This window comes from Tetrahymena thermophila (assembly GCF_000189635.1).
Source record: "Tetrahymena thermophila SB210 genomic scaffold scf_8254431, whole genome shotgun sequence".
NCBI classification, from domain to species: domain Eukaryota; phylum Ciliophora; class Oligohymenophorea; order Hymenostomatida; family Tetrahymenidae; genus Tetrahymena; species Tetrahymena thermophila.
The window spans coordinates 68,227-93,218 of NW_002476212.1; the positions used below are offsets into that span (position 1 = coordinate 68,227).

Consider the following 24,992-nt stretch of genomic DNA (forward strand, 5'->3'; position numbering starts at 1 on the left):
TAACTTTTCAAATTTATAATTTATTTTAATTTCCAAATCATTAATTCTGGTGGACTTAGTAAATAATAAATCAAAAATTTATTTAAAAATTAAAATTGTTTCAATAAATTTTTATTTAAGAAATATATATTTATTTATTTATTTACTTATTTATTTATTTTATATTAAAGTAACTTTTCAAATTAATAATTTATTTTAATTTCCAAATAATTAATTCTGGTGGACTTAGTAAATAATAAATCAAAAATTTATTTAAAAATTAAAATAAAATTAAAATTGTTTCAATATCTTTTTATTTAAGAAATATATATTTATTTATTTATTTATTTATTTATTTATTTTTTAAAGTAACTTTTCAAATTAATAATTTATTTTAATTAATTTTCAAATAATTAATTCTGGACTTAGTGAAAATAACCAAAAATTTTTAACACAAAAATTAAAATTGATTTAATATCTTTATATTTAAAAAATATTTATTTATTTCATATTAAAGTAACTTTTCAAATTAATAATTCTATATTTAACAAATACATATTTATTTTATATTAAAGTAACTTTTCAAATTAATAATTTATTTTAATTAATTTTCAAATAATTAATTATCCTGGACTTAGTAAAAAATAAATCAATAGTTTAACACAAAAATAAAAATAAAATTGTTTCGAAATGAAAAATATAATTTATTTTGAAGAAGTACTTGTTAAATTATAAAGATGAGTATTTAAAAATATTTTATTTGCTAAAAATAGTTAGAAGAAGAATAATTTGGGTCAGTTTAAGTACTAAATATAGATGAATAGTAGATAAATATTTTCATAAGAATTTGGATAATATTTTTAATTTTTTCTTTATTTTATAAGTAAGTTGATAGAATAGGAAAAATATGTGAATATATCTAGCAAATTAAAACTTTGCACTAGTTTAAAAGAGATTTATCTGAGATTTGAGTAATTTTTTAATAAACTTATTTCTTTTTAAAAATTTGTTGATATTAAAAAATTTACAGGAATCTAGAATTGTCAGTCGAGGGATTTGAATTTATTTTACAGGCTTTACAAAACTTATAAAATTTAACTACATTTAAAATTCAATTTATGTATTTATTATTAAATAATTCTTTTTAGTTTTTAAAAAACTATTTTATTAATTTAGTAATTTTAAGCTTTCAGATAAGATATTTTTGTAGCTAGGATTGTATTTGAATACGTATTCTAAATTAGAAAAAATTTAACTAGATGTTACGTAAATAATTAAAGTATCTTATTTAAAAAGTGTTGAAATATTATTTTTAAAATAGCTTATGCAAAGTTAGTTCATATGCCTATTTAAATTTAGTCAAATAATTTGTTAATATTCCAAACTTATTTAAACTCAAATTGGAATTTATGTAAATACAATAAAAGCTTAAATTAAACAAACTTTAATATATTAAATTTATTTTTATAAAAGAGATAATGATTGCAATGATTAACTTTAAAATTTAATGGAAGAAATTAAATTTTAAAAACTAAAAAAAATAAAAATATTTTAAAGGTAAATTTTAAAAATAAATTCTTTATTTTAATAAATTTAAATAATAAAAATTAACTAAGCAAATTAAATGAGGAAAATTCTAATTTTTGCATAAACTTGAGTGAATGCAAAGATCTAAGATAGGTTTTTATAAATCTTTAGTAAATTTAAGCTAAATTTAAATATTTAATCAACAAAAATAAAAATATAAATAGAGATAGCCTAGTTAATGACAAATAACTAATTTGTTACTCTTAAAAACTTTCAAAATTGAATTAAATAGTTGATTTAAAATTGAACTTAGAGTAAATTTAATTTTTATTTGATAATTTATTTGACAAAATTCTATTAGGAATAATCAAATACAAAATAATGGGATTATAAAACTGACAGATTCTATTTCATAATTAAATTCAATTGAAATACTTTATCTCAAATTGAGGTTTTTTTATTTCACCTTTTATTAGATAAAAACTTTTAATTTTTTTAAAGAAACAATTAAATAAGCAAAGAAGGGCTTTAATACTTTTTTTTGAAGCTAAAATAAAATCAATATCTTGAAAATCTAACGTTTTTGTTGAGGTAATTTTAGTTTTTAAGAGTTATGATATAAAAATTATTCTATTAAGTAAAAATAGAGTAGAAGGAGATATATCTTAAGTATTTGAATATTTAAGTGAATTTTAAAGCTTAAAAAAGCTAGAACTAGTTTTGGAGTATAATTATTTTAATTAAAAATTTTATTTTTAGCTATTTTTTTTATTAAATTAGTGAAAATAAAATAGAATTTAATTAAGAATTGTCAATAAACACAGTTAATTTCTGTAAGTAGCTATCTGAATTAAACTTATCATTAAAGTAGAATTTTTTAAAAAAGATTTAAAATTAATCTGTTAAATATTATTAAGTAAATGTTCTCTCTCCTAGAAATCATTGAATAATATCATAAATGGACTTACCGAATTTTAGTCTATTAGAAACCTTACCCTTCAATTATAGTAAATTCTTATTTAATTATAATTACTAAAAATTAAATTATTGATAGGTATAATTATATAGGCACTAGTTATGCACAGGCTTTTAAAGAGTAGCTATGTAGATTTAATCAATTAAATAAACTATAATTTAATTTAGAGTAAAATTAATTAAATTGTTTTATAAGATTTTTATTTAAATTATAAAATATAAAACAACAGTGATAATATTGGATGTAAAGAATGTGTTTTGTCGATAGCTTCTATACTCACTCAATTCAGCTGTTTAAAATATTTAAATTTAGGTTTAAGGTAAATTAATTAGTGATTTTATTATATATATTTAATTTTCATTACAAAATAATAATTAGTAATTGCCATTTAGGAAATGATTAAGTATAAGAACTTATTGAAAATTTGAGTAAATTACCAAGTTTAGTTGGATTATAGATTGACTTATAGTAAATTATTACTCTTAAAAAATGATATTTTTACTCTATTTATAGACATAATTAGGTAAATTATGATCATTTAATAAATATATCAAACAAAATCAGAAAGTTTAGAAAATTATAATCTATAAAGATGCCTATTCAGTAATTAAATTCTATTTTCTACAATAATATTTAATATTTTTATAATATAAAGATTCAAATAAAATCTAAAATTAATTAGAGCTTAGCTTTTAAAGTGCCTAAGATTATGCTCACTCTAAATATGAAATTAAATAAATAAATATATCAATCAACTATAAAAAATTATATAAATAATTTGTTTTATTTCTAACTAAATAAAAAATTCTTTTTCCAAATTTTCTATTGAATTTTGATTTTTAATGTTTCAACTTTACAATTACTTAGCTCTATGCCATTCAGGCTGAACAAAAGTTCAACAATATATAAAAAAAAAATATTTATTTAAAATTTGCTTGATAATGATTTGAAAGTTTATAAAATAAAGAATTGAACGATTGATTTAAAATTTAAAATAGCTTATTAAGATAGATTTATTGTATATAACCATTTAAGTTAGTTAGTATTTTAGTAGTAAGATTATCCAAAATATATAAGTCTTTAATCATTTCAGACAGCCATTTTCATTTATATTTTAGGGTGATAGTTGTATCCAATTAATTCGAAATCTTCAAGAGTGAAGTCTTCAATAGAGTTATATTACTTGTTGTTATTAATTTTTAAAAGAGGGAAGGGGTATGGAGCTCTTTCTAATTAAATTTTTAGTTAATCTACGTGATTAGAGTAAACATGAGCATCACCTAGAACATGTATAAACTCTCCAACTTACATATTAGTGACTTAAGCTATCATATGAGTCAATAAAGCATAACTGGCTATATTAAATGGTATTCCTAAACCCATATCACAAGATCTTTAGTACATCATACAGCTTAGTTTATTATCATTTACATAAAACTAGCTCATGACATGACAAGGAGGTAAAGCCATCAATGGTAGATCTTTAACATTCCAGGCATTCATAATCATCCTTCTGCTGTCAGGATTTTTCTTTATTGTGTTAATTAAATCTTGAAGCTGGTCGACACCTTTACCTTTATAATTTGTATGCATATCTTTATATTCAGCACCGAAGTGTCTCCATTAGAAACCATAAACAGGACCTAAATCTCCTTCTTCTCTGTTTTTAAAGCCTAATTAATCTAAAAATTCTCTGCTGCCATTACCGTCCCATATTTTAACTCCTTTTTCTGAAAGTATTTTGCTGTTTGTACTGCCTTTGATAAACCAAATAAGTTCCTATTAATTTATATATTTAGATTATTTTATTTATTCTACTAAAAATCAGACTAAATTTCATTTTTAAATCTATCAAACTATAAATTAATAAATAAATAAATATATTTATTACTTCTACTACACCTCTCCAAAAAACATTTTTGGTAGTAAGCAGAGGAAAACTCTTTGATAAGTCAAATCTCATCAACTTGCCAAACTGAGAAATTGTACCAGTTCCAGTTCTGTCTGTTTTAACATGTCCATTCTTTATAATTTCATCGATAAGTTCTAAGTATTAATATTCTTGATGAGGCTTGTACATTTTCTTAAAGAGAGAAGGGTCAACTTATCCTTTATAATTCTTATTAAAATACCTAGTAAAATCATAATTTAAATTATTTTCGCTTTAAGTTTCAGACACCTCAATCATATCAAAGTTTTTTAAGTAGTCCTTTTGCATAAAAACATCGCACTCAACTTCGACACCTAAATATTTTTGAAAAGTTATTTAATTATCTCTTTTGTTCATAAAAAGAAAGTATTTAATAAATTTAATTCTACTGACCTACTCTTGTTAGATGAATCTATCTAAGTCTCTGATCGCTTAATGCTTATTGGCAAAGTTTAGCTCCTCCAATTACAAGGGCATCTTATATTTAATTTTACTATTCTAAAAAGTTTAAAGCAGAATCTAAGCTTTTACAGGCGTAGGAATGATCTGCAATTTACCCCTCTTGCATAGTAGTGGAAATAACAATATTTAAGCGATCTTTCAATGGTTATTGCTTTTTAGGTAGTGCTTCCCAAGTATTTTTACCCATGATAACAGCGTTTTATAGGCCTTTGTTCTTAGTTTCTGTAGTTATTTTTTTAAAGTTTTTAAGCTCATTAGGTAGTCTCCATGGTAAACTGTTCTTATAACCTATACCCTATTTTTTTAAAGTCTAAGCTAAAACTATATCAAAATGTCTTGTTTTCATTTATACTGAGTCTGTTTATTTGTTAAATTTCTATTTTTAATTTCAATTTACTTTTCACTTATTTTATAAATTAAAATTTGATTTGTAAAAATATAGCGGATATATAAGCTAAATTCAAAGTTAAGCGATGCAAGCCAGTGAATGAGTTAGTGATTCATAATACCCGCGATCTTTTAAGGATTGCGCCAATAAATTATAAATAGCTATTTTTGATTTTTAGATGATACTAGAGTAATCTCAAGATAGATTTTTTATAAAAAGAATTAAATTCTCTCAACTTAACAAAGTAAATTTTCATAGTATAAAATATATTTTATTAAGTTAATAGCAAAAAGTATAGAAATGAATAAATAGAATGAACTGAAATGGCAATAAAAGTGAAATATTTTTACAAAATACAAGATAAATATATATTATTTATTTATTTAATAGTAATTAGAAGCTTAACTTTTAGAATTTAAAAGTAAGATTTCTGTAATAAATTTTTATTTTAGTTAATAATTTTGAATAAAAGGAGTATCATAAATTAATAAGTAGATGTTATTTATTATAGGTATATTAGTAAAAGAGAGGTATAAGGTAGGGATAGAGAATATCTTAGAAGATCTTAATTCTATTTTAATGCTAATAGATACAAATATCTTTCTATCAATCTTATAAAACTAACTTTCACTTTCGTAGAAGAAAAAAACTGGAATTAGATCTATGATTTTATAGATTTTAATAAATTATTCTATTAGTTATTTCTTTTTTGATAGCTCTTTGTATCCATCTTCATTCATTCATTCATTCTTTTTTTTAAGAATTTTTTTGAATTTGCTTAAATTTTATGTATTTTTTATTTTGATTATTTTTAGAGGTGGCGGACATGCTATTTACTTCAGATCAAGAAAATTGTTTTTGATTATATAAATTTATTTATTAGATTAAAATTTTAGTAGAAGAGTAAGTAAAGAATAATTAGCTAATACAACTTATTTGTTTGTAGATAGGCGAGGTTGTCAATTAGCTCATTTTTTTTTATCAGAAATGTTGTTTATTTAAAATTAGTTGTTTTATAGGAAAGTAGGAACTTAGTTTACTCGCGATTCCTAATTTTCATTCTCTGGATTTTCTATATTATTATGGGTATTATTACTATAAATATTGTTTTCGTTTTCTATATTTCTTTATATTTCTTCCATTCTTTGCAAATCTTCTACTGTCTGGGGCTGTTATATTTAATGGTTTGTAGCGAAAATATGCTACATAGTATCAGGTAAGTTCTGTCTAGTTCCAATAGCACCACCTCTCTGAGGAACACGAGAAGGACTGACAATCATAGCTCCATTTCCATTAACTCTGTTTTGTCTCAAAGGACTACTTTACTCAAATTAATTCTTTTATTCTTCATCTTACATGTATTGATTTGAAACATTTATTCTTGCATCGTTTTCCATAAATTCAGCTTAAGTTGCTTTGCTGATAACTGTACTGTTTATAACATCATTCTTTTTAGATCCTTTTCCACTATGATAAAACAAATAAAAATCATTATTTATTTTATTTCCACAAAATTAAAAAAAGATAAAAGATAATTTACGAGCAGCAGGCTGTTAAAAAGTTAGATTGCTTCTTGATTTAGAAATAACAAATAGATCTTCCAATTTAAACTTCTATTTTATTGAAGCTTGGACTTAGCTCAATTGGTCTTTAAATGAGAATAAGAGTTCCAAATTTACTTTTTTAATCTTCAATAATGAATTTATTGTTTTCGAGTTTAATAATTGCATGCTCTCTAGAAACACTAATATCGCTAATCCTGATATCGCTGTCGCTACCACGTCCCTTTAATATTCGATAAAATAAATATTATAATTAAATATTTTAAAAGCCAAATTACAAGTATTATTTATGAAACTTTCTCAAATTTTATAAGCTGTATTGCTCTTACAATACTCTTTTCTTTGCTCAAAAGTTCTAGCATTAAATAAGGGCAGTTAGGTTTTTATATCAGGACGCTTTCAAAGTTTTTTCCCACGAATGAATTTTCATCTAAATTGAATAAAAATAATTTTATATAAAATGCTTTGTTAAAATTAATAATAAAAATTAATTAATTAATAACCTGTATATTTAAACTTGCACAATTCACATTCTAGGTTTTTCATAGAGTAATATGAATGAATAGAAGTCTCCTTACAGTGAATCTTACTTTTTAACCATTACTGGAGACATTCTTCATGCACATAAGCAACAGTACCAGCACAGTTACATGGTTAGATGAATCTGTTTTTCTTAGTATAAGTATCTGCTAAACAAATACGACAAGATTCTTTGTTTTCTCCTGTGTATTCCTTATTATCAGAAGTATCCTTTTCATATTAAAAAATTCGATTAGAAAGTTGATTTCTTTTATTATAGAGTTAAGCAATTATTAAGTTCGAAAAAATTAATAGAGATATACAAAATTTTTAATGATATATTAGCCAGTAAGGCAAATATAAAAATCATACAGTTATTTTTAGCTATATCTAATTCATTCAAAAACCCTTAAAATATAATAAAAATCCCTCAGTAAAATTGTGATATTAACTTAGATTTCATTCAATTATTTAATTACTTATTATCAATTATTCTCACTTTTTAGCAAAAAATTTCTATAGAAATATTTTTGATTTGTGCTTTGTGATAAGAAAAAATTTATGTTAATCTCTTTAATGAATTCTAAAAAGAAAAAGTTTTATTCAAAAGTCTCTGATTTACAAGCAAAAGAACGAATGAATGAATGATTGGTTGATTGGTTGAGTAATTTAAGATTTATTAATTCGAGCATTTCAAAGTATTAAATTTTAATAAGTAAATAAATATAATTAAAGAAACCAGATGAAAGTCTTTTTTTGAAAGCTGACTTAAAAAGTAAAATTGTATAATAAAAGATAAGGGAAATGATGTTATTTATTTATTTATTTATTTATTACATTAGCGCTGCTTTTGTCTGTGGTATTTTAGTTTTTGATTGATAGTTCTTTTACTCTAAATCTGACTCTTCCTAATTTTATATAGTCATTTGCACTTAGCTAGAATCCCTTTTTTAATATAAACAAATAAATTTATGAGTCAATCAGATTACTTTTTAATTGAGAAGCTAAAATATATCAGTCTAGTCTTTCTTTTTTAATTGATTGACTAAAAGATCAATGAATAAATCAATATTTATATCCTTATAACAAATTTCTTTTTATTAAATTGATCGATTTTTTTTTTTTTTGATAAATCAACTGATCTATGAATATATTTAATCAAAACCAATCCAAAGAAATAGATGGATTATTAATTTATTGCATTTCCAAAATAAATAAAAAAATTATTAAATTTCTATTTACTTATGTCTTATTTTTTGAAAGATTTTGTAGAGATCTGACGACTATCCAGGCAGAGTTTTTATTTAAACCATCGTAATTCTATTATTACATGCATTCCTGTGAAAAGTAATATCCGCCTCTATTCTATTTTATCTGAAACAAATTATCTTTCTACTGTTATTTCATTAAAAAAAGAGTTAATTATTTGCCTTGGAATTTTTATTTAATTATTTATTAATCTATCCTATTGCAAATTTCTTATTTATTTAGCGAGTTCTCGATACTTATTATTACATAAGAAATTTGCAAATACAATGGAAAAATTATAATATTTTTATATTATATGAGCTTCGATCAAATAAATGATTACTAATTCGTTTTCCGATTATGAATCTTGCTTAACTTCGTCTGCTACTCTCACTATGCTACCTATTAAAAAATTTATTTATTTTCATGACTTAAATTACTATATTTAATTTACATGTTCCGCTTACAGGAATAACATCTTTTTTTATCTGCTTTTGACTTTCATAATCATACAATGAATGAGAGTCTTTGCTCCAAGTGCAAGTTTTTATAATCCTAGAAAGTAACAATGATTAAAAAAATATACAGAAAATTTTATAATTAGCTATCATTATTAATTTGTTAATCTGATCTTAAAACTGCTGCATATTGCAATTAATCTTGCAATCAAATATTTATTTAAGAGATTTGATTAACTAACTAAATGAAAGACTACTAACTAAATCATATTATTTTTTTTAAATATTACAATCCTGATTTGTGTTTCTTATCAGACTCTGCTCCTGTTGATTTATGATTTCCCATTCTTATTGATTTAGACTTCTTTAAAACTCTTCTGAATCTTTTGCTTAAGTAGGACTAATGTGACAATTTTTATAAAATAATAATATTTGTGAGTATTGTTTTGTTTTGTTTTTTTTCTTTATTTTTTATATAAGTTTTTTTGTATTTTACTTTTAAAAAGCTAATCTGTAGGCTTAATTATTTTAATTTGAGTGATTAATTTCAAGCTGCACAATTCATCTATCTTTATTTTAATTACATCTAAATGCATAGTAGTTGATGGATCTATATTTTTCAAAAATCTTCACCTAAATAATAATGAAATTTGCTTAAATTTAGAAGTGAAAAAATCCACACATTTCTTTTAGCTCTTAAGTAATCTTTCAGGTTTAAATTATTTTAGTAATATATAATCAATCACTGTCATAATATATTTACTAGCATTTTTTAATGTTCTCAAATTGTATAAATCATCTTGATTGAAACAAATTATTATTATTTTCTACAGTTTATTTATCAAATTTAATATGAAAATATTTTAACTTATAAATTAAATTTATTTTGTGTTTTTTTATTGAAAATAAAATTGTTTATCAAGATTTAAATTTTAATTCTAAAAATAAAGAAAATAAAATAATATTTTTAAAATAACAAACAAAATAAATATTTAATCATCTTGATAAAAATATCGTAAAAATGCAAATAGTCACTATGATATCAAGTAATTTGATATATTTTGATTTACAAAATAGAAAAATATTTAAAGCCCAATTTAATTGATGAAAAAATATACTTTAAAAATAGATTAACTAAATTCTATGAAATAGACAAAGCTTTTAAAATATCTAGCCCTTATAATTGTAGATTTTTAAGTTACTAAATATTAACAAAATTACTAATGAATGAAAAAATAAATAAATTATAAGATTTTATTTACTTATTTAAAATTCACTGAAGCTAAAATTAGTAATTTTTAATTCATTAAAATAAATAGAATTTATAAATAAAACAATAATACGTTAATCAAATATTCAAAAATTTAATTTATAAGCATTTCATTTATTTTTTCATAACTAACTAGCTAGTTATTATTCTATTTAATGATTTGATTCTAAATTGAATGTATCAGATTAATAAATTTTAGTAGAAAATTAGTTAGAGGGAGTATTTAAGTGAGATAATACTAAGTTAGTTCACTGAAAAATATTTAAATTTTATTATTGAAATTGTAAGTTTTATAATCAATTTTTATATCACACATTTTCTATTTGAATTTTTTTTAAATCGCTATCATTTTGCTAGAAAATATTAATTTTATTCTTGTATTTATTTACTTTTTATTACTAGTTTTGATTTTATTTAGTTTCATTTTGTGATTAAGAAATATGCTTATTTTATTCCTCGTCAACAATATTAATATCATCATTTTAATTATTATCCTTAGAATTTTCTACAGAATTTGCCTTATGATAATTTTTAGATACCTTTTAAGTTTGTTATTAAAATTTAAGTTTAATTTATTTAATTTCCTCACCACTAAGAGATTTTATATGGTGTTTGATTTCATTGGTAGAATTCTCAACTTTTATGCTTTTTAATTCTTAAGATGTTTAATTATTCCTTTCTTCGTTTTAAATCTTAGATGGAATTGTTGTTGGGGACTAAAAAGAGATTTACTTTTGCAAAACAGTTTCAGATTTTTCTTGGATTTTCTATTACAAAATTAAATTTTGATCTATCTATTATTCTGGTTTTAGAAATCTATATTTCAAATAGATATCGATCAAAAATTAAGTTATAAAAATCATTGGCAAATTGGTAGATATTATAAAAGGGTAGAAAGTACATATTATCAATGGAATCATGTATTTTAAAGGAACTGCCAAATCATCGAACTCAACAATTATGAACGAGCTTACTTTTTAAAGGGGTTTTCTTTCTAATGCATTTTAATAAGGTTTATCCTTGGATCCAAACGAATAATTTTAATATGAGCTTATATAACATGTCCTTAATTATATCATTTCTTCATATGAAGTACTAGATGGCATACACATCCAACTAGGTAATTTTACTTCGCTAAAGTTATAGTAATTTACACAGTTATCATTGTCTTATCCCAGATACCTTTTATATTCATGAAAACTATCTTCAGTATTTTCTATTATTTAGTCTGTTAATTCACCACTTGAATTTATATTAAATTGATTTAATAGCCTATTAGAAGATTCATTGTTGCATGGAATTTTAGAATTGAAAAAATAGAAATCACTAGGATTTATTTTCTAAAACAAGTCAGCATTGTAAAGATTTGATTAGCAGCCATAGCCCATCATATTAACTCCATCCATTTCAAAATTTACATATAATATAGAATATTTCTCTTGGCCACTGAGCATTGTTGTCATACTGCCTATGATCTAGCAATTTGAAGCTTTTTATAGAGAAAAGCTTAAAGTTTTGTTAAAAACTCCAAAATATATTCCAAAAAAGCTAGCCCCAGAACAAAGAAGAAGAATGAGATTTATTAGAGCAAAGCATCTCAATTATTACTCCTATGATCGCCAAAAAGAGTAATAATATATTATCATAAATAAAAAAAGAACAGGAGAGCAAATTAAGAAGTATTTAATGTTGTATTCCTTATAATACTAAATGGTTAAGAATATGATTGCAATTAACATGCTTAAAAGCTAAGTGAATAAAAATTATTGAATTTTGTAAAGGTTTCCTAGCGCCATTTATAAAAATGTTAGATTATTTGTAATTTCTTCTGTTTTTTATGTTTAATTAATGTTATCCTTAACTCGTATTTCAAGTAATTATAAACGATACTTATTCAATGAACCTCTCTGTAATTAAGTTTACTATTAATTATATATCTATCTTTAAAAGAAAAATTTGCAAACACTTTTAAACCACTTTTATGTCAATCAAATTGAAATCTATTTAAAAACTTTAATTATTATTTTTGAGATTAATTTCTACCAAAGAATAAGTCCATTTCTTACTTTATTTCAAAAAATTCATAAATTTTATGTTTCTAAAGGATAAATCAAAAATATAATTAGAAATGTTATTTCTACTTTTTCTGTTTTGTCTTAATACAAAATTTAAATAATCATAAATTATTTGTTTTTAAGAAATCATAATCACCTCTTGAAAATTATTTTTTTTTTTATAAATACAAAATACTGTTAATTATCTTAAATAAATTAAAATTAATTTTTAAAATTTCAATATTAATAAAATTAATATAATCATTATTGGTTTATTATCAATACAAAAAAAGTAGGTGCTAGTTTAATACTATCGAAAAAATAAATAATTTCTATAAAATGAATGCTTAATTCATAGGAAAAGTATTTTTTTAACTATTAGGAATTAACAAAATTAATATAAAATTATTTCTAAAATAATAAATAATTTAAAATAATATTCTATCTTATAAATATAAAAATGAGAATAAATGTTTATTAAATTTTATGATAGTCAAGCATTGTTTGTTTTTACAATTTATTTTAAAACTAAAATTAAAAGTTTGGGATATGAACAGTAAAAAAATATAAATTTAATGATTTTTTCATATTTTAATTAATAAAAATTATAAATTTTTTTTATAATTTAATCTACTTTTCTTTAAATTTTTTAATTTTACATTTTTATGCTAAATTTGTTAGAAAATTGAAAGCATTATTTTTTAAATTAACCCGCTTAAGTTGGATTTGATAGTAAATTTTTTTTAAATTATTTTTTTGGAGATTTTGTAGGTACTTATTATCAATTGTTTAACATGCAATATAATAAATATTGTCATATTTGAAAAATAAATATAATTTCATCAAAATTGTAGATAAGCTTTCTAATTTTTTATAACAAAACTATATAAATTTAATAAATAGGCGAGTAGAGGAATTTAGGTTTTGTCTATTATTTTTAAAAATTTAATTAATAATTTCTTCATTAGTTTTTAATTGAATTTAATTTTAATAAATTAGATACAATTTTATCTTTAAATAATGTTTTAATCTTATTTTTTGGATTTTTATAATAAATTCAACATTTAGCATTTATTAGATAATTAGGATTATAAGATTTACATGCTAGCTTTTTTTGCTTCTAAAAATATAATTTAAATAAATAATAATAAAAGTAAATTCATTTGGAGTATACTGAAAAAAATAAATAAAATTAATTAATTAAAAAAATTATAAAAGAATTAAAATGTAATCGTGATTATTCCTAATGATAAAAATAAATGAAATGTAGCCTGTTACTTGTAATAATAAATATTATTATTAATTAATTAGGTAATTGTTAATTTATATAATGACATTAATTAATATATAATCCAAAATTATAACAATTAATTATGATAAAATATTATTAATTAGTGAAAATGAGTAAATATACAAAAATGCTGTTGTCGCTGCTTGCAATCTGCCTAGCAGTTGCTAGTTGTAGATAAAATACATGTAATAAATACACTGACGTATATGCTCCTAATAATAATTTATACACCGGGTACTTAGATGTAGGATTTAATGATAATATTACTGGTTTAGGCTTTTTGTTTTACACAAAGTTCAATGCTACTACTCCAGAAGAAATTGCAGCTGCACCAACTCTCATTTGGTTGAATGGTAATAAATACTTTCTTTTGTTTTTATTTGCATATGTTAAAATTATTAGATTTTATCTTTTTTGGTTAAAAATATTTTTAAATGAATAGGTGGTCCAGGTTCAAGCAGTATGGAAGGAGCTTTCTTTGAAAATGGCCCTTACAGAGTATTAAATATCAGCAATTAGATGGTTGTTGAATAGAATGAAAATGCATGGACTAAAAACTATAATGTTCTTTTTATTGATTAACCTATTGGTGTCGGCTTTTCTCGTTCTGCTAAAGACGAATATCTTCCAGTTAATGAAACTTAAGTCGCAGAATAATTTTACAAAGGTCTTCTTAACTTTTATACTTCTGGTTGCTATAGTGATAGTATATATCATAAGTCTCCATTGTTTATTACTGGTGAAAGCTATTGCGGAAAGTATATCCCTAATATCGCCACTGAAATTCTTAAACAAAACAATTAAACAGATGTTACAGGAAATGTAAAAATTCCTCTTAAAGGTATTTCAATTGGTGATCCTTTATTAGACCCTTAGCATTAGCTTTATTTCCTAGGACAATATGGTATTGAAAATAATCTCATTTCATACAGCACATATTTCTAAGTAAACAATATTCTAACAAGAATGAAACAACATTTTGATCTAAATATGTACGAAGAAGCCGCAGACGATTACGACGAAGCTATGGAAACTTTCATGAGTAAGGCATTCACCGAGTTAGAAAATCCTTATAACTATAATATAGGTCCTTATCCTGACTAGTACGTTAAACATTTCTGCTAAACCTATATTTAAAACTTTGGATTCGATAAAGACCATGTATATGACAGTACAAGTGCAAAAATTTCTAACTCTCTAAAGCATGACGTCTTTGTTCCTAATGGTATTCCTGCCCTTGTTAATGTTCTTGAATAAAATTTACCAGTTATTATTTACAACGGTAATTATGATATTTAAGTTAACACCCCAGGTATTTCTTATGCAGTTAATAATTTTGAATGGTATGGAAAATAAGTATTCTCAGCATTACCTATGTAAGATCTCCATATGCCAGATGAATAAGGCAACTAAGAAGTTATTGGATCAATTAAGGTATATGATAAGTTCATATATGCCCTTATTAATGCTGCTGGTCACTTAGCTCCTTACGATTAACCTGAACGTGTGGGCTACATAATCGATAATTTTGTAAATAAGACTCTCAATAAACATACTACTAATTAATTTAGAAGTTTTAATAAATTTGCTGTTGAATATTGATTAAAAATATTATTTTTATTCATACAATTTATATCCCTTAAATATAAACTATAAAAATTATATTTCTTTTATTTGAAACTTTAATTTTATAAAATATTCTAAACATAAAATTTTTTTAAATCAATCAATTAATTTGTGTTAGTTTTTTCAGCAGCTTTTAAATTAAAAAATTAAATTTTTAATAAATTTAAAAAAAAAAGAAAAATATTTTTTTAATTTTGATTTTATGATTTAAAAATTAAAACAATAAAATATATCATGTTAAATTTGTAAATTTTTAAATAAAATTAATCATTTTTTAATCGTTTTTTAAATATTAAAATAAGCAAAATTTATGGTTTGATATTTTAAATTATTACTTATTTAAAAAGAAATAAATATTTTGAATATTTTTTATTTTTTAAAAGTAAAAAGAGATAAAATAGTTTTTTTGATAGTTAGTTTATTGAATTATTTAAAAAAAATATTTATTAATAAATGAATGAAAGAAAATAAGTAAATAATTGATTCAATTAAAATAAATAAATTTACTTTTTTACTTTTATATTTTTTTTATGATAAATTTAAATATCTATTAGAGTTAGAATATTTAGATATATGATGGATGATATAGATAAAATTTAGAATTTTATGAAAAAGTTTAGTAGAGGGTAATAGATAGATTTAATTTTGAAAAGGATATATATAGATATCTCAATAAACATGAAATTAATATCAATATCAGCTTATTAGTATATTTAAAATATTTCTGCTCAGATTAAGCAATCATTTTGTAAAAAAATTGGAGTGATTTATTTGCTCTTAAAAATTCTAATGATATTTATAATGTATTTCAAATCTAAAAAATTCATTTATTAGACAACTAATTAAAAAAAGTAAAAAGTATAAAAACTAAATTAAAGAAATGAGTCAAGAAAATTATGACGATGATGTGAGTAAAATACTTTCAGTTTAAAAGAATGAAAATGAAGGTGTTGCTGCTGTTGATGCTTCAAATAAGCTCTAAAGTTCAGAATCAAAGAATGATGATTACGAAATCCTCTGTAATCCATAAGAACTTATTTAACTTCAAAAGGAATGTTAAATTGTTTCTGAAAAATTAGAATAAGCCTAAAAATGTATCTTAGAAAAAGAAACAATTAACTTCGAACAAGAAAAGAGAATTAAATAATTAACTGAAGAAAACAGCTTACTTTAAGAGCAAGTCAAAGAGCAATAGAAAAAGTTTGAAGATGAAAAATCTAACTTAGATATAAAAAATGCTTAAATAACTGGTTTAGAAAATGAAATTAAAATGTTAAAGAGTGAACTTAATGACGCCAAGCAAATAATAGAATAATCTTAGAAAAAATGTGCTTAATAAACTGAGAAAGCTCATCACTATGAAGAGGAATTGAATAAACTCAAGTAATTGATTGATGCAACTAACTTTTAAATTCAAGAATAAAATAAATTGAACCAATCCTTAATCAGAAGAAACAATGATATTGTGAGTCAACAATAAAAGAAAGAAGAAGAATTAAAAAAGAAAGACTAAAACAAGTTAATGTTCTCAAGAATTGAGTCTGTTAATAACATATTTGAATAAGTAGAAACCTTAAAAAGTGAACTCCTAACTTATGAAGAGCTTTTTAAAAACTTGGATTTCCCCATATTCTGGGACATTCTCTCAAGCAGAGTAAATGAAAAGGTTGATAAGCATAATGGAAATAAGACTGAATTTAGACAATCTCAACTTAAATATGAAACTAAATAAATTTGCGAAGGATTATAACAAGCTTTAAAAGTTCATAATGTCAACTATAAATTTGAAATTTGAAATAATAAATATTATTTAACTCATTCATAATAGTTATTTTATAATAAGTGTAATTAAAAAGTATATTTATTATTGTTGGACATCAATATTAATTTATTTATAATTTTAATAAATTTTCTTAATAAAAATTATTCTTTCTTGTAAGTTGAAAAATCCTGAAATAAATTGATGAATAAATGTTTTATAATGTGTAGAGTCTTTATTTATTCATTTTTTATTTATATCTCAAATTTTTTATTTAAAATATTTATTTTCTTTATTTTTATATCTTGCCAAATTTTGTTTTTGATTTATTTGTCTATAGCAACAAAAATATCTTCTGATATACTCACTGATATCAATTCTATCAAAATTAAGCACTTGTGACTATATTAAGGATATAACATTTTGCTCACTTTTTATAAATAATATAATATAATATATTTTTTTTAGATTCTTTAAGTTTAAGTCCAATTATTTCAGCATTTAAAGATAAAAATTATTTTTTTCTTTTAATTTAAAAAATTAATTTCCAAACTTTTTAAATAAATAAAAATTTAACTTAAAATAATATTTATTTATTTAATGAATAAAATTAATAGTAATATAATAAAACATCAAAAAACTTTAATTTAAAATATAAATTTAAATTTATAAAAATTACTTTATTCTGATTAATTAATTAAATCAAAAAAATTTATTTAAAATTCAGATTTATTTTATTTTTTTTAATAAATACAAATAAGAAATCCTTTGAAAGATTTTTTTTGTTAAATCATATGAATTTTAATGAAAAAAAATTTTTTCTTTTAGTTAGCTCATTCAACAAATTATAAAAATAAAATTACTGCTTTTAATCTTAGAATTTTTATATTATTTATCAACAAAAAAATTAGCTATTTATTAGCATTTTATTTTATATTTCAATTAAAAGTGCTCTATGCTGCTGTCAATTTTTTTCTTCTAGGAGTGAAAGAAATTAGTGTATCAGTTGGTGAATTAAAATAATTAATTTTCTTTGATTCACAAGTTTTTTTTGAAGAAACACTTGATGTTTATAATTCTATTAATTAGGGTTGTAAGCTTTCATCTTACTCTCTTTCATGTTTTGAGCTATTTAAGCTTGTATCTTCCTAGACGTAATCTACTTCAGTTGCTAAATATTAGTTTATTTAGTTATCAGTTATTAAATTTTCCTACTATTTTTGACTTTTAACTATATCCTATTAAAATTAAGAGTTTTTTTGTTCTTTTTCAAAATTATTTTAATCTAAATTTAGATTTTCTTTCATTTTTTTATCTAAATCTTAATGAATATCTTTATTTTAAGAAAGAGATTTTTATTTCATCATACAATTTAACTTATTTTTTGATTACTAAACTACTTCATTTGTATTATTTAATTCTGAAAGAGCATTAAATTTATTCTCTTAATTTAATAAAACTCTTTACTCCTTTTATTTTTATAAGTTGTAAAACAAGCAGTCTTCTTCCTTTAATTCTTAAAATTATATTTTTTTCCCAAGCACATGTAACAAGGCTTATTTGAAGAAAAAAACAATGTAAAAGTAAATTGAATTCAAAGAAATAATTAAAATGTTAAAATCAAAAATTAAAAGTGGTTAATATGTCCATTTTGGAATAGGGATTTGATTATATGTAATCAAAGCAAAGTCTTAAACATCTTTAAGAGCAGCTCTACTTAAGGCATTTTGCTAGGCTTTTGATATATCACCATAAAAATTTAAGTAGCACTTTTCACTATCAATCATTGTCTAAAAGGGAAAATCCGAAGGAATGCATAACCAGCTTGGAAGCTTTACGTCACTAAAAGTATATTAATTATAACATCCTGGAATAGGCTAACTATTCTAATAAATAATATCCTTGTTTGACTTTAAATGTTACTGTTGATAACCGTTTGCTTAGCTTTCGGATTAGAGTACTCCAATAGAATCTTAACTATAATAATCGCAAGCAATTTTATCTCTCTTAAAATAGAATTCATTTGGAGATATCTTAGAATTAGCTTGTTCTTTACTTAAAGAAGATTAGCAGCTATAGCCTAGTAACTATTAGTTATTATAAACAAAATCGACGTAAAGGATAGAATAAAATTCAACGCCTCCTAAATCAACAGTTTCCTTTCCAATTACTTTACATTGAGAGACTTCCTAAAGCTTAATATCAAGAGTTTTGTGATAAATTCCATAAAAAGTATCAAAATATATCCAAATGCTGGCAATAAATAGCAAAGTATTAATAAAGTTATAGGTATAGATTCTATTTGATTATGGTCTCCAGAACATAAAGTAGTAGAATATCATGAAAATAACCAAAGTTGGGATGCTAAAGCACAAAAGATATAAGTATCTTTCCTCTGGATAAAAGAAAGCTAATATAAGAAATTAAGTTACGAAGCACAATATTTAAACTAATATAAAGTGACTAATTTTATTTTAATTATTCAAACTCATTCCTTAGTTCTACTTTATTTTATAAAAGTGCTTTTTTTTTGCTTAATATTTTATCTCAAAAAAAAAAAATTAACAATTAATTATTCAGGAAATTAATAATAATTTTTTCTATATAAAAAGTACATAGGACTACTTTAAAAAAATAAAAATTAACTTAACATAAACACAAAGTTTGTTTTTTAAATAATATGTCCTTCCAATCCTGTCAGTATGTAAGCTCATAAAACAAAATATTATATTATTATATCTTATTTTCAAACAATAATAAAAATTTAAAATGAAAATATATTTTTGTTATATTAAATTATTGATAACTTGTCTTTGAAAAAAAAGTATCATATTCAGTCCTAACTAAAAGTATATTTGCATATTAATCAAATTTTTTGTAATTAAATAGTTATATGTTGAATCTTTATTTTACAGAAAAGTTTCTTTTTATAACGCAAACTAATAATAATATTACAATTCACAAATTAATTTTAATTGAAAAATACATTAAAAATGATACTATGAGAACACGAACTCAGTGAGAGCTTCTCATTAGTGTCATTTGTATATGATAAAATCTGTAGATTTTATAACTCAACATTTATTAAAAATCCTGGATTTATAATCATCAATATTTATTTCATCTACTTTTCTTCATAGTTTTGCATGAATTTGAAAATTTATTGACTAAAAAATAGTTTAGGTTCTTATTGGTTAGTGGATATATATATTTATAGTATTTAAATTGTTTTTATATTTGATGTTATATTATTTTATTATTTTTCAATCACTTCTTTTTTTTTTCAATATGATTTTAGATAAACTATTCTTGTTGGATTCAAACTATAGCTATCGTCTATTTCTGTTTGATACATTTGTAAATTGAATAATTAATATTATTTTAACATTTTTTGTACTTTTGTGCAATTTCAAAACTTTTCAGTTACCGAGATGACATATATAAAGACTTAATATGATTCAATTAGATAAATAAAATATGTTTACTTTATGCAAATATCTCTGAAATTTTCAAAATTTTCATTTAATACATAAATTTATTTAATAGTTTAATTTTTTAAATGCACAAATACTATGTTTTTGAATGTACATATTTTAATGCTATCAAAATAAGTAAGTATATTTATTACATTGCTTGCTTTTAAAAAAAGTTTATTTTTTACATTATTTATGCTTTCTTGCAATACCTGTAAAATTTTATTTTTGGACAAACAATCGTTTAAAGATACTTGAATCAAATTGTATGAAAATAGATTTTAGTGAAAGAAATATGCAGAATAAAACGATAGTAGATCAAAAGTTTAATTATTTTAATAATTTTTTTGTAATTATGAAAATAATGCATATTTTTGCATTAAATGTAAGAAAAAAATTGTGTATTAATTAATTCTGAACATTCATTTGCCTAATCTGCAATTGAAATGGCAATTTTGCAATTTTGATAGCTTAAATCTTTTACTTATAAATGATTGTCTCTTTTCTTTCATCATATTCTTTGATATTTTTTATTATTGAATAATTTTATTACAGTACTAGGTTATTTCGGGAATGCTGCCTCTATTAAACAATTTGATTGTAAGCTAATTTTTTCTACATTCAATAATAAATTTAGTAATAAGAAAGTGTATTTTTCAATAAATAAACAACTATGGTGTAAATTGAGTATTAAAAAAAAATAACTCATTATTTTTATTCAATTTTTACAAACTAAACATATATTTTATGTTTAAGAATTGGAAATGTTTTTTACCATTAATGTTTCACATAGTAAAATAACTTTTTTAAAAGAGTTAAGATTTACTTAATTTGATTATAGCCAATAAATTAAAAAGATTTACCTTACAGACTTTCTAAGAATTTTACTTAATAAAGTGCGTATGCGTATTAGAGGTAATTAATTCTGTGAATTTTTCGATCACTTTTTTGATTTACATCACTTTGACTATTTTTAAAATCTAATTGCAGTAATTAAAATCCAACCTGCTAAACAATTAATTAAATAATAAATTAAAAAAAATCAAAATCAGATTCAATTTGAAGTAAAATGAAAAAATTACTTTTAATCGCAACTTCTATCGCTATCTTAACAGGATTGGCAGTTTACACCTATTCCATTACCAAGAGCGAATCAGGAGCTAAAAACTTGTAAGTGTAAGATTACTGCAACAACTACAATGGAGAAAATGGTTGCAAGAGCGGAACATAAACTGACAATCCTCCTGATTGGGAAAACAGACGTTGGTAAACTCCCCCAAGAGGCAATCCTATGTGGAAGTATCTATTTTTAAACTAATTTATTTTATGATTTACACAAATAACATACAAAAAATTTATTATTAAATTTTAATTTTTGGTATTTATCAATCTATCTATCAATTAAATATAAATAAATACATAATTTCCTTTTCAATTTTTATTCGTTTGTAATCTTTTTGTTGATTAATTTCTTAAATAAAATAATTTTTATTGTTTACAAATTCTTATGAAATTAAAAGAGAATCTTATTAAGATATGAATGTTCTCGTTGGACACTCTTAGGTTATTTATGATAAGAGTCTTACCTCAGCCACAGTTAATTTCAACACTATAACTAAAGATCCTAATGCTTAAGTATAATACACTTTTGGTAATAACGCTCCTTAAAAGTCTAATTCTTTCAAAGTCGATACATCAATTACAGAGTTAACTTTGAAAGCTGAAATTGTTGACTCTAATGGAAAGGTAACTGCTACCTTAGTTATTGATCCTTAACAATTTGTCTGGAGTCATCCTGCTGTCAACCAACCCTCCAATTATAAGAATGGTCAAAAAGGAGCCATTGTTGAAATGTTTGGATGGCCCTACAAAGATGTTGAGTAAGAATGTGAGTCTTTGGGCAAGATGGGATGGATGGGAGTTAAGGTTTTCCCTTCTCAAGAAGCTATCTTCCGTTTTGATGGTTGCGAAAATGGTGAACTTAATCCCGTAATAATTTATTTAAGGTGTATATAATAGTGGTTGATATTTACTTCAATTTTAATTTCAAGATTTTGAAATTTAACCATAAAGAATTAAGTAATTTGAGAAAAGAAAACCAAAGAAAAACTAGTGCTTTTAATCTAAATCAATTGATTAATTCACACCACAAATAAAACATTCTTTTAATTTATACTAACAATTTTTTTTTATTTTTTTATAATTAGTGGTACTTTGTTTACTAGCCTGTAAGCTACAGATAGCACGCTCGTATGGGAACAAGAGACGAATTAATCTCTATGATAAATACTTGCAGAAAGTACAATGTCAGAGTCTACGCTGATGCAGTTGTTAACCACATGACAGGTATTTTTTATTATTTAGGAGATTTAAAGCAAATGATTGATTTTTATTTTTAATCAAATCTTATTTTTCATTAATTTAAAATATCACTTGCTTACTTTTTAATATAAAATTACTAATTTTATCTTTTTTCATAAAAACAATTTATTTTCTTATTTGTTCTCTGATAATTTTAAGTATTTAAATTATTTAGACTCAATAATTAAATAAACAATTTATCAAATTAGGTAATGGTAATGATGCCTTCCCAGATCATTGTTCAGGTTCAAACTATTGGGGTGGTAAAAATACCACAGCTGGATCTCCTTTCTACACATAAGGTTATGCTTATTAACCCTGGAATATTACTGGATAAAGACCCGGTAACGAAAATCCTGCTGTCCCTTATGGTCCTTTAGACTTCCACTGTGAGAGATCTCTTAACTCATGGTCTGATGGTTTTATATTAAACTATGGTTGGTTATCTGGGTTGTGTGATTTAAACACTGAACAAGTAATTAATTTTAAATATTTCGATCGAATAAAAATTGAAAATTAAAAAAGGATAATGTCAGATAAAGAATTGCTGATTATTTCACTGATTTAATGTCTTTAGGTTTCTCTGGTATCAGAATTGATGCTGCCAAGCACATTTCTCCTGAAAATTTGGCAGCTATTTTTGCTAAATTTAAGGCTAATATGGGTGGATAATTCCCTGTAGACTTTATTGCTTACTTGGAAGTTATTATTGGTGGTGAAAAGGATCTATTAGAATGCCAAAACAATTATTATGATTAGTAAGAATTTCAATTTTTCAATCAATTATTAATTTTTTTTTTTTCATAGCGCTGTCAACTTCAATAATTTGATGAAACAATAAGGTTTGACTGATAGTGAAATCTATTCCATTAAAATATGGAGTAGTGATTATCCTAAAGAATTCCCTATTTGTGGATATTGGGTTATTCCTTCTGAAAGATTCGCTGTTGAAAACGATTGCCATGATGATTAAGTAAATTAAAATATAATTAATTTATAAAATTGCTTTCAATTTACTGTAATTTTACAAACAGTTCCCTGGTTCATCATCTAGAGATATGGGTGACAAAGGTTCTGTTTTGGTTAAGGAAAGAAACGAAGATCTCCATAGACACTTTGAAGTTGAATTATTTACTAGAACTGATGGAAACTGGTAGATTAAACTTGTCTTATCTTCATACTCATTCATCAACGATGGTTTTGGTTTCCCTGATGGTTACAGGTAATTAAAAGTAAAAAAAAAGTATTAATAATATTTTTTAATTAATTTAATAGTGATTGCGCTCTTTGTTCCACTGATGCTTGCAAATAATAATGTACTCACTCTGTTCCTAAGCAAACTGCTTATAATCCTAATGTAAATAATTTTATTTGAAAACTACAAAACATAATTTACTCAAGAAAATACTTAAAAAATATATTTTTTATGAAAATCTTGAATTTAGCATTCTGATTATTAGATTCATTAAAAATTTTCTTACAAATAAATTAAAATAGTTTTAAAATAAAAAAATAGTAATTAAATTTTTTTGAATTGCTAATTTTAATAAAAATTATTTTTTAACTTTTTGGTTGTTTTTGTATTAATTAAATTAAATATCTTTAGAATTTAATCATACAAACATTTTTTATCTTACAATTTGAAATATTTTTATACTGATAGTATTATTTGCGTAATGTAAATTAATATCATTAAAAAATTAATCAATTATTATTTAATAGAGTTGTGGATATGATTGCTTTGAAAATGGTGCCTGGGCTCCTAATAGATATACCAGGGTACATAGAGATTTATCTATTGTTAAGGCTATGAGATAATGGATGGGATTAAATGCTAATGTCCCCAATAGTGATTTAGGTTTACCTTAAAATTGTCAAGCTAAGTGATTTGAAAGAAAACTATTGTAAAAAAAACGTATAATTATGAATCAAATTTATATAAAAAATAGATAAATTCTACAAAGAATAAATAATTATCATTATTGAAATCTTTATTTATTGAGTTATAGAAGATATTCAATTTTCTAGTAATTAGCATGCATACATGTTTTTGAGTGTATTTTTAACAAATTTCTTTAACGATCTAAATTTATAACTTTTGATTCAGTG

The 24,992-nt window shown here is 22.4% G+C and overlaps 9 protein-coding genes across 9 annotated transcripts; 5 read left to right on the plus strand and 4 right to left on the minus strand. All coding sequences in view use genetic code 6, as the record gives it.

Moving 5' to 3' along the window:
• The first annotated feature begins 618 nt into the window (after window positions 1-618).
• On the plus strand, window positions 619-3,306 carry TTHERM_000312119 (hypothetical protein). The gene is made up of 19 exons (XM_012799719.1): window positions 619-696; window positions 753-802; window positions 864-950; window positions 1,010-1,099; window positions 1,156-1,245; window positions 1,301-1,390; window positions 1,453-1,536; window positions 1,596-1,676; window positions 1,731-1,820; window positions 1,868-1,957; window positions 2,008-2,097; window positions 2,145-2,231; window positions 2,287-2,373; window positions 2,424-2,513; window positions 2,561-2,650; window positions 2,712-2,801; window positions 2,861-2,950; window positions 2,996-3,085; window positions 3,138-3,306. The coding sequence occupies exons 1-19, from the start codon at window positions 670-672 to the stop codon at window positions 3,208-3,210; spliced, it is 1,566 nt and encodes a 521-aa protein (XP_012655173.1). The 5' UTR covers window positions 619-669; the 3' UTR covers window positions 3,211-3,306.
• A 265-nt stretch (window positions 3,307-3,571) lies between these two features.
• On the minus strand, window positions 3,572-5,220 carry TTHERM_00312120 (dihydrofolate reductase-thymidylate synthase; the record flags this gene model as incomplete). The annotated part of the gene is made up of 3 exons (XM_001033394.3): window positions 3,572-4,261; window positions 4,374-4,726; window positions 4,806-5,220. 3 exons carry the CDS (start codon window positions 5,218-5,220, stop codon window positions 3,572-3,574), a joined length of 1,458 nt encoding a protein of 485 aa, XP_001033394.1.
• A 365-nt stretch (window positions 5,221-5,585) lies between these two features.
• Window positions 5,586-5,929, plus strand: TTHERM_000312129 (hypothetical protein; the record flags this gene model as incomplete). The annotated part of the gene is made up of 3 exons (XM_012799720.1): window positions 5,586-5,597; window positions 5,653-5,694; window positions 5,774-5,929. 3 exons carry the CDS (start codon window positions 5,586-5,588, stop codon window positions 5,927-5,929), a joined length of 210 nt encoding a protein of 69 aa, XP_012655174.1.
• Window positions 5,930-6,230: 301 nt separating this feature from the next.
• Window positions 6,231-9,395, minus strand: TTHERM_00312130 (FHA domain protein; the record flags this gene model as incomplete). The annotated part of the gene is made up of 9 exons (XM_001033395.2): window positions 6,231-6,729; window positions 6,803-7,047; window positions 7,103-7,254; window positions 7,328-7,574; window positions 8,181-8,288; window positions 8,586-8,738; window positions 8,935-8,993; window positions 9,046-9,146; window positions 9,340-9,395. 9 exons carry the CDS (start codon window positions 9,393-9,395, stop codon window positions 6,231-6,233), a joined length of 1,620 nt encoding a protein of 539 aa, XP_001033395.2.
• A 1,232-nt stretch (window positions 9,396-10,627) lies between these two features.
• On the minus strand, window positions 10,628-11,782 carry TTHERM_00312140 (transmembrane protein, putative; the record flags this gene model as incomplete). The annotated part of the gene is made up of 1 exon (XM_001033396.1): window positions 10,628-11,782. One exon carries the CDS (start codon window positions 11,780-11,782, stop codon window positions 10,628-10,630), a length of 1,155 nt encoding a protein of 384 aa, XP_001033396.1.
• Window positions 11,783-13,773: 1,991 nt separating this feature from the next.
• On the plus strand, window positions 13,774-15,266 carry TTHERM_00312150 (serine carboxypeptidase family protein; the record flags this gene model as incomplete). Its single annotated transcript, XM_001033397.1, has 2 exons — window positions 13,774-14,017; window positions 14,107-15,266. 2 exons carry the CDS (start codon window positions 13,774-13,776, stop codon window positions 15,264-15,266), a joined length of 1,404 nt encoding a protein of 467 aa, XP_001033397.1.
• Window positions 15,267-16,170: 904 nt separating this feature from the next.
• On the plus strand, window positions 16,171-17,085 carry TTHERM_00312160 (hypothetical protein; the record flags this gene model as incomplete). The annotated part of the gene is made up of 1 exon (XM_001033398.3): window positions 16,171-17,085. One exon carries the CDS (start codon window positions 16,171-16,173, stop codon window positions 17,083-17,085), a length of 915 nt encoding a protein of 304 aa, XP_001033398.1.
• Window positions 17,086-17,987: 902 nt separating this feature from the next.
• TTHERM_00312170 (transmembrane protein, putative) lies at window positions 17,988-19,391 on the minus strand (the record flags this gene model as incomplete). Its single annotated transcript, XM_001033399.2, has 1 exon — window positions 17,988-19,391. One exon carries the CDS (start codon window positions 19,389-19,391, stop codon window positions 17,988-17,990), a length of 1,404 nt encoding a protein of 467 aa, XP_001033399.2.
• Window positions 19,392-21,591: 2,200 nt separating this feature from the next.
• TTHERM_00312180 (alpha amylase domain protein) lies at window positions 21,592-24,770 on the plus strand (the record flags this gene model as incomplete). The annotated part of the gene is made up of 9 exons (XM_001033400.2): window positions 21,592-21,821; window positions 22,043-22,511; window positions 22,730-22,868; window positions 23,093-23,358; window positions 23,409-23,641; window positions 23,691-23,856; window positions 23,918-24,105; window positions 24,159-24,240; window positions 24,606-24,770. The coding sequence occupies 9 exons, from the start codon at window positions 21,592-21,594 to the stop codon at window positions 24,768-24,770; spliced, it is 1,938 nt and encodes a 645-aa protein (XP_001033400.2).
• Between the last annotated feature and the right edge of the window lie 222 nt (window positions 24,771-24,992).